This window comes from Solanum stenotomum, chromosome 10, assembly GCF_019186545.1.
Source record: "Solanum stenotomum isolate F172 chromosome 10, ASM1918654v1, whole genome shotgun sequence".
In the NCBI taxonomy this organism is placed as follows: Eukaryota; Viridiplantae; Streptophyta; class Magnoliopsida; order Solanales; family Solanaceae; genus Solanum; species Solanum stenotomum.
Window position 1 is genome coordinate 50,121,070 of NC_064291.1, and position 14,146 is coordinate 50,135,215.

Below are 14,146 nucleotides of genomic sequence, written 5' to 3' on the forward strand. Positions count from 1 at the left end.
AAAACTCTTAGGCTCAACTACATCAGAAATAGAGTGAAATATATGCTGATTTGGAAGGGACAAAGAGGTAAAAGAGAAAGCAGTGGGCGTACTAGGGTGGACAAAATATGCATTGGTAACATCAGTCAGTTGGATGTTATTGCAATAATAGTCCTCGAGGTAACTTAGCTTATGTCTTACTCTTTGAGTTTTCCCTTCAGTGATGAGAGGAGAAGAAGAAGAAGAAGAAGAAGAAGAAGAAGGGGAAGAAGAGGCCGGACTGCTGACACTGGGACTGATGGGAGAGGGTGTCTCAATATCTAGGGATGTAATATCAGGAGGGGCATGAGCTTGTGGAGAGGGTGAAGGACAAGAGACAGATTCTGGGGTATCCAGAGTAGAATTATGATATGAGAAAATTGGAGGAAGAGAGTGATAAGATTTGTTAGAGGCAAAAGGAAATTGCTGCTCATGGAAGTGAACATCCCTGGAAACAAAAACTTTCTTAGTGTTGAGCTCTAACAACTTGTAGCCCTTTTTACCTTGTGGATAACCTAGGAAGACACAAGTTGTTGCCCTTGGTTCAAACTTGCCTCTGTATTGAGATTGAGTTGAAGCATAACATAGACATCCAAAACTTCTCAAAAATTCATAGTTAGGTTGCTTACCAAAAAGAACTTCATATGGTGTTCTTCCATGTAATACCTTGGATGGCAACCTATTAATCAAATATGTAGCTGTTAATATGCAATCTCCCCAATAATCAATAGGTAAGTGAGATTGAAACATCAGTCCCCTCCCTAATTCCAATAAATGTCTATGTTTTCTCTCCACAACACCATTTTGTTGTGGAGTTCCAACACATGAAGTTTGGTGCAAAATCCCTTGAGACTTAAGAAAGGAAGCCTCCTGAATACCTGTTCCCAATTCTAGTGCATTGTCAGACCTAATGCACTTGACTTAGGCATGAAATTGTCTCTCTATCATAGCTAGAAACTCCTTGAGAGTAGGAAAAACATTACTCTTAGAGCTTAACAAGAAAGTCCAAGTACCTCTACTATAATCATCAACTATAGTAAGAAAGTATCTAAAACCATTGTAAGTGGGTGATTTGTATGGGCCCCAAGTATTAATGTGGATCAGTTCAAATAGCTTGGTAGAATGAATAGCACTTAATGGAAAAGGGAGTCTAGTCTGCCTAGCTTTAGGACAAACATCACAAACATGTTCAGATTTAGAAGGGAAATTAATGAAACTGCATTTTCTCATTGCAGATGCCCTAACCTTACATGCCAAAGATCAACAGAAGGGACTACATTTGCAGAAAAAGAAAAAAGAACTGATCCTGAACTAGAAATGGAACTATTTCCTTGTGGAATTGAAACTACATTAGCATTAGAAACAAACTGAGACCTAATACTAGAAGACTTCAACAGGTACAATCCCTCATTCACATCACCAAAAGCTTGAATGCTCTTCATTAAAGGGTCCTGTAACACACAACCACTAGGAGTAAATAACACATCATATTTAATTTGACTTGATAACCTGTGTACAGATATCAGATTATGCTTGAAAACAGGTACATATAGGACATTTTTCAAAGTCAAATTTGGAAGAATAGAGACACTTCCTGTATGAGTCACAATGATCCTGAAAGAGTTAGGCAAAGTGAGAGTTAAAGGCACAGGAAGGGGAGTGAGTGATAGAAAAGAATTGGGATCAAAACACGTATGTTCTGAAGCACCGGAATCAATAATCCATGTACAAGAATTAATAAGTGACAAACATGAGCTGGAGTTCCTCAGAATGGTACCAGCAATGGCATTTCCATTAAAACCAGTGGTTGGTGTTGTCCTATTCTCCTTCAGGACATCTTTTGTAACCTGCTGCACCAGATTTGTGTATTGTTCTTTACTCATGTACTGGTTGTAATTGTTGTAGGCTGTATCCTCATGTGTGTTTTGGAATGCTTCAGATTTTTCTTCAGTTGTGATTGCATTTGCCTTCACTGTTCCCTGAGTTTCTTTTGTCTTAGTAAATTCAAAATCATCAGGGTATCCAATGAGCCTGTAGCAATTATCATGTACATGTCCTGTTTTTCCACAGTAAGTGCATGTAACATTAGGATTGTACTTAGTCTTCCTTGACCTGAACCTTTGGACTGATTTTGCGTTCCTTCGTTCCCCATTATCATACTTCTGTGATTGAGTGTTTCCTCTCATCATTTGGTTACCATTTCTGTGATTCCCCTTGCCTTGTGTTGTTGCCATAAAAGCTGCTGAGTTGGTTAAGGGGTTTGCATTAACATAAACCTCTCGTTGGTTCTCATCTTGCAACAAAAGGGAGTATGCAACATCAATGCTTGGCAAAGGGCTCATCATCAAGATGTTCCCTCTTGCCTGAGCGTAGACGTCGTTTAGCCCCATCAGAAACTGCATTAGTTTCTGATCTTGCAGTGATTTAACCAACTTTCCCTTACCTTCACATACACACACACAAGTACAAGATATAATGACATTAAGGGAATCCAATTCATCCCATAGCCTCTTAAGTTTAGTGAAGTAATTTGCTATATCACTTGTACCTTGTACTAAGCTTGATACCTCCTTTTGCAGGTGATACATCTTTGCTCCATTGCATCTTCCGAATCTATTTTCCAGACTATCCCAGATCTCCTTAGCAGTCTTGGAGTAGATTATGCTGTCTCCAATTTCCCTGGAAAGTGAATTCAACAACCATGAGATCACCATATCGTTGCAACAGCTCCATTGTTCATACTCTGCTGTATCGAGACTTGGAGCTTTGCATCCTCCATTGATGAAGCCAAGCTTCTTCTTGGCTGAGAGTGCTATCAACACTGCCCTCCTTCATCCTGGGAATCCCTTCCCGTCAAAGGTAGAGCTGATGATATTCATTCCAGGCGAATCTGAAGAGTGTAGCTGATATGAATGATTGATGTCGATCGTGGTGGTCTTTGAGGCAGTCGATGTGTTCAACACCTGAGTTTCATCTTCCTCTTGATCCATTTTGTATTATAGATCAGTGATGAATAATGTAAATTTTTGAGAAAAGAGATTGGATCGAGCTACTGCTCTGATACCATGAAAGAATGAAAAGAAAATATTTGGGAAATTTTCTGATAATCTCATTCATCTCCAAACCTGGTTATATACAAGTATTACACAGAATAAAACTAATGATAAAAGAAAAACTCAATATCCACATGTCCTTTCTTTATTTGTCTACTCTATAACTAATCTAACAAACTTATATTCCTCAATGTGCTAATCACGTGAGCAAAGTTTTCTAGAATGGGATGTGTATGTACAGGTGTCACTAAATCAGATGGACAAAATTCAATCCTTCTCATTTGTGATGCACAGTCCAGATTGTTCCACCTCATCTCTAGACAAAGATCAAAGCTTCTTAGGGATCTCCGAAATATCTGAGAAGTCTTGTTTCTCTTTGCTATTCTTCTTTACATCTCTTCTTTCCAATTTCTTCTTCTGCTTATTGCTGTATTGAATCGATGCCATGGAAGTGAATGGTTTTACGCCAATAATGCACCGTTCTATTTCACTCTAACAAGAAGCACAAATCTTGACAACCCTCAAAGATTCTCCTTACGTGGTTCAATTCATTGGAGTAGACGTTAGGGAGATAATATTCCAACTTACAATCTGTTTCTTGAATATGCATCTGGTGGATCACTCCATGATTTGATTAACAATTACAAGAGAGAGGAATGAGAAAGATGTTAGTAGGTTTCTATACATATCAAATCTTAAAGGGTATTCAACACATACATAAGAAAGTGTGGGTTCATTGTGATATTAAACATGCTAATGTTTTGGTTTTGGATAATGCTGAACGTGCACAAGTTGAAGTTGGCTGACTTTGGATTGTCGTTGAGAGTTCCCAAAGGAGTGGCCTATATATCTGGAAGTACGTTGAGCAATCGAGGGACTTTAATTTACGCTCCTCCAGAATCTTTGACCAGTGGCAGAGCTTATGATATATGGTCGTTGGGCTGCACTGTGGCAGAAATGATGACTGGGAGTCGTGTTTGGATTTATCGCAACACTAGAGATTTGCAATCACAGATTATGAATGAATACCCTGTGATTCGGGGTAATGTTTCTGAGATGAGATGGCCAATGATTTTTTACACAAGTGTTTGATAAAGGATCCTCTAAGAAGATGGACGTCGGAACAACTACTCCAACATCCATTTATTCAGCAAGCTATATGCACTCAGATGCCTGAAACTCAGCGGAGGACAGCTTTTGGTTGCACAGTTCCAGTACCTAAGAAGCATTTATTACTTCATCAACTAGTTTAAGGATACAACGAGATTGCAAAATTAAGCACTTATTGACTGTTGCTGATGTATTATTACTTTACAGAACACAAATTTTGTGTAATACTACTTGGATTTTATTGCATATCTTTCTAATAATAGCGAAACAGTTGCTTGTTCCAAACTGAATTCAATTATTTTCTTATTTTCTGATTTAACTTATAAATTTAGTTATGCTGGGAAGAAAACATTGTTATGCCTAATGAAACCCTTGTATGAAAAAACTACTCTTAATGGAAGAACTGGAAATTATCATCTAAACATTACTTAATCTAAAGAAAGTACAATGAGTGATCATAAAGGAAAATGCATGATAAAATAGAACTTACTGACAAAATTAGACGAAAACAAGGCTAATGGAAATTTGAAAAGAGAACCAAACATCATAGAAATTTCGAAAGTCATTTTCTGGGGTTGGGTTACAAGAAATATTTTTCAAGGAAACCATCTTCCACCCTAAGGGGAAAAATGACTACCTTACTTTTGGACAGACGTCATTTTCCTTCCCAACTATATCAACTCTTAGTGCTCCAACCAACACTAAATAGACATTACAATCAATCTTTAATACTCAAAAAATTTCAACACTTTCTGTTTGCCACATTATAGTTATCTTAATAAATATACCATCTCAAAAAAAAGTAATATTCTATAAATATTTTTACTTGAAAAGTAGTTTCTGGTCTCCGACCAAATACATGAAGATATCTTTCACAAGATGAGTCATATTTTTCAGAAAATAGTTTTTGGAAAATGTTCAGAGTTTTGCCAAACACACGAGCATGAAAATGGATAAACTAAAACCAAGTTGTTTCTCTTATAATCACTGCAGTGAAATTAAGATCCTCAGCAAGCTACGGATCTCAATCTTGCATTGACTTGGTACATGCACAGGATCATGAGTTCTCTCTCCCACAATGGCAGACCTTTTCCAATTGCCGCCCGAGAAAGATTCTTAATTCCACTGAAGACTGAGAATATAATTAACTTCTAGTTTTAAATTACTAGCTAACAGACTAGTATAAAGAAGGGTTAAGACATCTGCCTGTCTGTTAACAACATCAAAAGTTGTGTAACTTCTACGTACTTATTAAATGACCAGAGAGCTTATACAGGGAGAAATTAAAAAGGGAAAAAGGAAGTGTCCGACATAGATTTAGGCATTTAGAATGGTGGATCGATTCAGCTTTAGGTAAGGAAGGAAAAAAAAAATAGAGGGGCAACTCCAAAATTTTTTATTATGGATGAGGCACAACTTACACTAGTTGTATGAGGGATTACTACTTTATTACTAGTATTATATTTGAACTCATGGGACCTACACTTTGTTTTTCTTCTTTGTCTCCTATTTCTCTTTCTTGTTTTTCTTTCCTCTTTTTTCTCATTTTCTGTTTTTTTTCTTCTTAAATTTAATTACTCTCTCATTTTGTACGTATGAAAACAATTTTATTTGAAATACAACTTTTCAACTTGAAGGTATATTTCAAATTTAAAAAACATGTTAGTATAATCTATTTTTAAACTCATTTTTCACTTTTGATATTATATTTAAGTACATTCAAACATGAATATTATTTCAAATATTCTTTTACAAGTGTTTAAACTCATGCAAAAGAATTTAATAACCTCAAATGAGTTGAAAAATGAGTTTAATAACAAGTGTTTCACTATATATAAGTTGTAAAAGAATAGTGAAACACTTGTTATTAAACTAAACATTAAAAAATATTTGGCATTTAGACCATAGAATTTAATATATTTTTTAACTATATTTGAATTATATGGAGCAAAATTTGAAAATAAAATTATGTTTATTTTAATAAAAGAATATTTAAAATAATAATATTTCATGTTTGAATGTACTTAAATATAATATCAAAAGTGAAAATTGAGTTTAAAAACAGATTATACTAACATGTTTTTTAAATTTGAAATATACCTCAAGTTGAAAAGTTGTATTTCAAATTTTCATGATCAAACATCAATTTTCAAATAAAGTAAAAAATAAGTTTTAGATAAATTTTAAAAGTAGAAGTTAAAATTGTTCAAGAAGAAATAAGTTGACGATTGGAACAGGTCCAACGAAGCTGACTGACATGTCTACATCAAGTGTTGATGAAGAAGGAAGCTGACGAAAGGAACAGGTTCAACGAAGTTGACTGACGAGTTTACAACACTGCTGTAGAATTAAAATCGCACTAGGATTAGACTACTTATATTAATTAGGATTATATTACGACTAGGATTAGANGTAAAATAGAGGATTGGGTTGGAGATGCCCTAACTTGAATAACTCTTTAAAAATGATGAATTATATTTAACTTGCAATGGAGATAGAAATATAATTTATTTTTAAAAAAAAATGAAGGTAAATTAGATGTAATTGAATGAAGAAACTTAAATATCATCAACATCCTTTTAAAAATATTAATTTATAGAATTCATGAAGTTTCTTTTATATTTTTAATTCTATTTTAGAGAGATAGAAACTAAACTTATTTGATTTATTATTTGATTTATTCGTTATTTGCTTTTTTTTACAAATTATGACTAACCTAGTAAATTGAACTATATGAACTAAAAAAATTGACGATGTTATTTATTTATCTTCTGAATATGCATTATAATATTACTAGCTCGATTCTTACACACTTTTAGAGAAACTTGACGATTTTCATAGTAATATCTGATTGAATGACTACCAAGTTAAAATTTCTAAAAAGTGAAAAATAAAGCAAAACATTACTAAATAAAAGTATAAAAAGCACAAGAAATTTTAATAATGCTCGATGAAGCATGATAAAAGTAGAAAGAAATGCTTAATACGGTATGATGGAGTAAGTTAAATTTAGCATGATAAGGTAAATATATTTCTTCTCCATCTCGCTCCCATTTTCATCATTTAATTTTCACGTGTTTTAGGAATTAACTTATGTAATACAGTAGATCCACAAAAATTCCTATGAATGTATCTTTGTCCTCGATATCTTTGATTAGTTTAGTCTTTACTTTTATGAATCAATGAAATATCTATGGTTCTTGTACAAAGAACATGCCGAGGGGCTTAGAGGTGGACCCACACTATATGGAGGGGGTGCACGTGCATCCGCTAACTGCCAAAAAAATCATATGTATATATGTATATCTATTTTGAAAAACTGGTAGAAATTATGATATAATTAACAGTGCACCCATAAAAAACATAGAAGTGCCCTTGTGCTATTGGTAGAAGCTAGAGATATCACCCTTGAGACTAGGGTTCAAATCCAACTAAAGCCTGTTGGGCTACTATGCTCACCGCGCACCTGCTAGAGGGGCTACTATGCTCACCGTGCACTTGCATTACCATCTGAACTTCTTCTTTATACTTTGAACCCCTGAGCAAAAATCCTGGATCCGCCACTGCCCACGACCTTTTCCAATTGCCGCCCGAGAAAGATTCTTAATTGTACTGAAGACTGAGAATCCAATGAACTTCTAGTATTAAATTACTTGCTAACAGACTAGTATAAAGAAGGGTTAAGGCATCTGCCTGTTAACAACATCAAAAGTTCTGTAACTTTTACGTACTTATTAAATGACCAGAGAGCTTATACAGGGAGAAATTAAAAAGGGAAAAAGGAAGTGTCCGACATAGATTTAGGCATTTAGCATGGTGGATCGATTCAGCTTTATGCAAGGAAGAAACAAAAAAATGGAGGTGAACTCCATAAGACTTATCCAGATGAATCATGAAGCTTTTCCATAAATGAAAAGAAATCCAGTGACAAAGGTGAAAATAGGTATTAGATCTACTATCTTATGGGAAGTTTCCCGTGAACCAATCGACTAAGAGATGAGATTTCTGGATTACCTCAGGTACATCTCTTCGGTGACTGATCATACTTTTTTAGCGTTTGATGTTAGTAGCCCCATTTGCTCAGTAAGATTTTCCATGTGCTGAACATTGTACCATCCATTTTCTAGCGGCTCTGCTTCAGTAGTCTTAATATTTTCTATTTCAACCGAGCCCATCTCTTCTGTCTCAGTAGGGTATAGGCTTTGAAGAAACTTTTCCCAGGAGGGATCACCCACACTAGGAGGCTCTCCAATATCGTCAATCAAAGCACTTTCCCACTTGATTTGAAGGTCGGGGGGGAAAATATCATTTTCCAATGGCAATTCTCCATTTCCCCACAATGTGGGATCCATGAAAGAATCATGGCCCCTCTCTGTTCCATTAATATCCATATTGTTTTCAGGCACAATTTCTTCTAACTGTGAGGGCACAGGCATAATCATATCTGACGAAAATGGTAAAATAGGTGGCAAATCTTGAGCTCCAACCAGGGAACTGCTCTCTGAAAACTGAATGTTGGCAGACAATGAACTTTGTCCTGCAATAGCTGAAGTTGCACTTGCAAATGGCTGCGAAAAAGCAGGTGAAACTTCCTGAAGAGTGACTCCTGAAATCCGATTGTTACTTCTGCCATCGAATGCATCACCAATCGGTGAACTTTCAGGACTGTTGCTGAAGTTCTCTAACCTAGGAGAAGAATCTAGTTTCGGTATCTGCCTGAGCATTCCTTTCGCTGCCTCATTCATTATAGGTTGGTACTTTACAAGTTGTCCATCAGCAGGGCTAACAGAATGATCATCTGAAGGAATATCCTGTCTAATCCTACGTTTCTTGTTTCCTTCCATCTTGCGCTTATTGTTGTCATTTTGCTGCTGTACAAACTGTGCCAAGAATCCAGGGCTGTTAACAGCTTTTGCCAGGAAAGACATCATCTGTTGCTGCCGCTGCTCCATAATCTGAAGGTTCTGCACCATGGTTTGCATCTGATTATCGGTAGTCTGCTGATGTTGTCTCAGCTTAACCAACTCCTGCATAAGCACATTCTTGTCCCTCTTCAGCCACTCAACCTCTTTCTCAAGCCCAAAATTTCCAACTTCGACACAAGCCCCAACCGACGCACTCTGACCATGCAGTTGCTGCTGCTGCTGCTGACTCTGTCCATGAGCAGGCTTGCGCCTGCTAATATTTTTAAGCAGATGCTTTTGACCTCTTAGGAATCCATCATTAGAAAATTTCCAGTTGTCCGAACCAACCTTTCTAAAGCCCTGTTTGTAGAACAAGAAAGAGAAATATTAAAAAGGAAGCCCAACTAGAGGTTCACTATTAAAGTATTTCTCTAACATGTCGTAATTAGTCAAGTAGGAAAAGAAAAGAATATTTCACAAGTGACTTCACATAATCACAATGGCTAGCTAAACTTTACCTTAAAAACCCAAAGAAAATCTACAAATAATTAGAGCTCGGTTCAAACTCAAAGTAGCACCTTATCTCCTAATCAACTTTTAGGCAGAACGAAACAGGAAAATATCTACAGCCTTAAGAACAAGTAGACATGATGAGATGGAAGCTTAAGAGTAATGCAATCTTAGGATGCATTTGGAAAGAACATATCTTAACAACCTCGCTCTTACTAGAATTGTCCAATAGCCCCTATATAAGGAACCACTTAGCATTGAGTTTTGATTATAAAAACAAGTAGTTTTCTCCCTGTTCGTCTCTTTTTGAACTAGGTATCAAAGATAAGGAGGAAAGACATCCGAGTCTAGGCAATACACTCATCGTTGAAGTTATCTGGCAAGTTTAAGAGGCGGTTCATTTATAGTCTAAAAAAAATTGTTTTAGTCTCATCAACAAGTCGGTGAATTGACATATTAGGAGCTTCATGTCGATGAGACTAACATAGTGACCCAAAGAGCTCACTGCTCTTTGATGCACGCACCCACATGTGATGTGGCTATCCCTATCACTCACTGATTCGTAACTTCACAGGCCACGTGTGCAGAGATCATCGTATGTGTCACGTCAACATTATTTCTGCATTCTCAGTCCACAACAGTAGAACATGAATTTGGATTGAACCTAGCATGTTGAATTGCTCTCTCTCCTATCAACATCAAATACTGCCTCCATTTAGCTGTATACATTGATAATATTATCATCACTACATTGATAATTTCACTCACTTCTAGACGGAAGAGTTGTGATGACTCAAATACTTTTGGGGATATAGATTACTCAGTCACCTCAAGAATGGCCATCTCTCAGAAGAAAATTTACTCTACATATCCTAGAGGGATTGTAAGCTGATTGACTGCCCATTTTCAGTTGTAACACCATCTGGATAAACAAAAAGGGTTACTTTGTCCAAAACTCGTAGCTCATTTTGAAATTCTGTCTGAATAAAACTAGTTTCAGCTTTTAGATGGGATGATCTCACACACTTACATGGTAGCAAAGCAAACAAAGGTCGTGGGATCAAGTCTTACCGCTACTCATTACTTAAAAGAATTTCCATGTGGTTGCCAATGAAAAGATTCAGGATGTGAGGGCGTGTGTTGAAGAGATTGGTCAGACACTTCAACACCCACTAAAAATCTTGCAATCAAATATCACCTGATGTTGTGAAATGACACTTCAACTAATCAAGAAAAAAAGAATCCATATAAAATATTGTCGCTATCAATTGAAAGGTTTTCGATAACAATCTTCTTTCTACTTAAATCGAAACATTTCCGATCACAAGATTAACACCATAAAGTTTAGCATTTCTAATCAACCAAAGCACACCCAAAACATTTCAGCTAAAAAATTCAAAAGATGCTAAGCATAGAACTACGAATCACCAAAGAACCCAAAACGAGTAAAGTTAAATCAGAAAAAAAAAAAAACTCAAATAAAACCATGAGAAATGCATACATAAGTGTTCAGCTGACGAACGAAACTGGAGAAGTTACTGTGCTTGAAATACTTAGGCAGTAACTCCTTGGCGAACTCCGGTGGATCCCAAATCACAAAGCTACTGTCGGTAGGACTCCATGAAACGATCTTGTCAGTACTCGGGTCATCAACCATATCATAAGTCTTCATCAAAAAAGGTGGTAGCGTATTTGCGCTAGCCACCGGCGACGGTGTTGGTTCCGGTACCGGAGAACTTCCTCCGGCGTCCATTGAAGTAGAACCCATTGCTAAACGAAGGAATTAAATTTTCAATTGCTTAACACAACGCTGATCATATATGAATTTACAAATACAGAGGGTTTTGGATATTAGAAACGGAAAATTGGAAGAAGAAAAAAAACTAAGTTTTAGAGAGAGAAAGACAATTGGGTACGAAAGTGGAAAGAGAAAGTAGTTTGCACGGCGAGGGAAGAAGAAGTGGACATATTACTATATATATCGGAGGGAAAAGGGAAAGAGAAGTTAGTATTTCTGGTTTTTTTTTTAGAAAGTCTATAATTATGGCCTTTTTGGCCAACATTTTGGAAGATTTAAAGTGTATAAAAAAAAAATTGAGATATTTTGTTAAATATCTTAGAGAAAATAAGTATTAAATAGTATTTCATTTGTTTCATTTTTACTTGTTATTTATATCTTTTGAGAGTCAAATTGATTAATTTTTTATGCTAAATTGAATAAGATTAATTTTTAAAATTAAAATTTAGATATTTAGAAATTATACAAAAAATATTATAAGTTGTAATTATTTTTATATTAATGTGACGAAAAAATGTTTTTTGGATATTTTCAAATTTCATGTAGTTTGACTCTCGAGAAGCAAAACGTAACAAGTAAAAGTAGTTAGGAGAGTAGATTTTCCCAAAAGTATTTTTTAAAAAAACATTTTTGAGGAAATATTTTTAGCATCACTTTCTATTAATTAAGTCAATCCGTAATTGTTATTCAAAAGTACTTTTAAAATTGATTAATCAAACACAAATTATTTCTCATCTTGAATAAATATACTTCTCGCAATAAGTTAATTTTAGAAATTTGACCAAATAAATTATATGATTGTATTTAGTATAAAACAAAATGTTCTTAACAAAAAATATTTTTTTTAAAAAAAGAATAAATAATTTTGAATTTATCCTTTTTCATTTGATAAGCACGTTAAAAAGACAATGTCTACAAACATGGGTTGTGATGCAGTGGTGGGACTGCTCCACCCTTAACCAGAGGTCTCATATTAGAGCACTAAGGGAGTGTCCCCCTGAGGGCCTGCAATGAGGATCTGGATTTAGTCGGGGCTCAAATGCGGGCTTCAGACAACTGGAAAGCCAAAAAAAAATTGTATTGCAATTTATCAATAATACTCCCTCCATTCCTATTTAATTATCACTATTTTAGGTTTCATGTCCTTAAAAACTAGGTAAATTTATCATTATATATATATTTAGTGTTCTCTTAAAATCAAGTTTTCAATAAATGAACATAAATTAATTTATTTTACTTAATTAATTTGATTAATGAACATAAATAAATTATTGTAATTAATTTTTTTATATTGATCAAATTTTATGAAATATCAAATATTAAAAAATATTTATTTTTAATAAAAACCATATAAATAGAAACAGAGAAAAATGGCAACTATGAGGTAGGGTGGGAATGTATAGGGGTGGTGGAAGTTGGCAGCTTTCAAAATGTAAAGGAGACAATGTGCTTGAATTGCTGAAATTTTTATTTTTTATTTTATATTTTCGATGTGGATTATTATTTTACTAATTTTTAAAATTTATTTTTTTCGAAAATTATCTCCCATTATAACTAACACAAACTATTCTATTTTGTTTTCTTCTTTTTTCTTCGTCCCTTCCTTTTCTTTGTGCAAAATTCAATCAAGTTTTATGATAAGAATGTATCTGCATCAAATATATATTAAGTTATTAAAATTAATTTCAACAATTAAAAAATTCAAATAAAGTATATATCATTCAATTACAATTAAATGATTAATATATGTATATATAAAATACATATTTTATATTATTATTCTAATGTAAATACCTTTGTGTATAAGTATTTACGAAGTTATATTTATAAGGAAAATATTAAAATTTGCTCTTGCACTATATAAAGTATTTATATTTTCGTTATTAGTTGGAAATTGGAATATAGTGTCCATGCCTTTGCTAAACTGGCACATTTGTCCTCTTTCATTATTTTTTTTTAAAAATGATTCGCCTGATTTTAGTCATCGAAAAGAGTACATAAATGATAATTTTCCACCGTTGATCTGGTAACTTCAGACACATATTTAGACTTTTTTCCCAAAATACAAAAAGGAAAACACATTAACTTGATTTCTTTTACAAACACCTTACAAGTAGTTTGGTAAGTTATTTTCTATAAGGCAGGTTTGATTATGCAGTATGAAATTATAATATAAAATTATGAGATAAAATTAAAATTTTATTTAGACATGTGATTTGAATTTTTTTATGTTGTATGTTTTTTTATAAACATAAATATTTTATAAGTTGTAAAACTATTAAAATTGTCTCAATTCTTTATACAATCTTATCAAATAAGCACAAGTTTATAAAATCGCACAATACATCAGGATATTCTGAAAAAACACAATATTTATTGATCGAGTTTTAATTCAATAAAAAAATAAAATTAAACACAAGTTTTGGTGTACTACTCTTTAATATAATTCTCCAACATAGTACTAACACTCTTCTCACGTTGAACTTGCATTTCTCGTTCATATAATTGAGAAAATGAACCAACATTGTTAGTTTAAGCCATTTGTTGGTCAATTTGGTTGTTAAATATATTTGATAAAAAAAAATGAATTTGGTGAATATAAATAGTAGGGTAGAGATTGATTTGAAGTAATGATAAATTCTATGTTAGTGAGAATAATCATTATATGAGATCTAAATGGTTTAAAAAGTAATGATAGACTTATAAATTTTATTTAAATGTGAAATAAATGGATAGTATATATATATATATAT

General features: G+C 33.9%; 1 protein-coding gene and 1 pseudogene across 4 annotated transcripts in view; both read right to left on the reverse strand.

Annotated features, from left to right (window-relative positions):
• Positions 1-11,533, reverse strand: part of LOC125841370 (heat shock factor protein HSF8-like) — a 267,031-nt gene extending 255,498 nt beyond the window's left edge. The window contains exons 1-3 of one of the 4 annotated variants that reach the window (XM_049520480.1): positions 11,097-11,533; positions 8,196-9,445; positions 3,991-4,289 (exon numbers count right to left, since the gene is read on the reverse strand). In XM_049520480.1, the coding sequence (XP_049376437.1) occupies positions 8,222-9,445; positions 11,097-11,363 (1,491 nt within the window). In that variant the 5' untranslated portion in view covers positions 11,364-11,533 and the 3' untranslated portion in view covers positions 3,991-4,289; positions 8,196-8,221. The other 3 variants (XR_007443798.1, XM_049520482.1, XM_049520481.1) reach the window with 3 other exon arrangements.
• LOC125841382 (uncharacterized) lies at positions 1,292-3,152 on the reverse strand (annotated as a pseudogene).
• Positions 11,534-14,146: the final 2,613 nt, after the last annotated feature.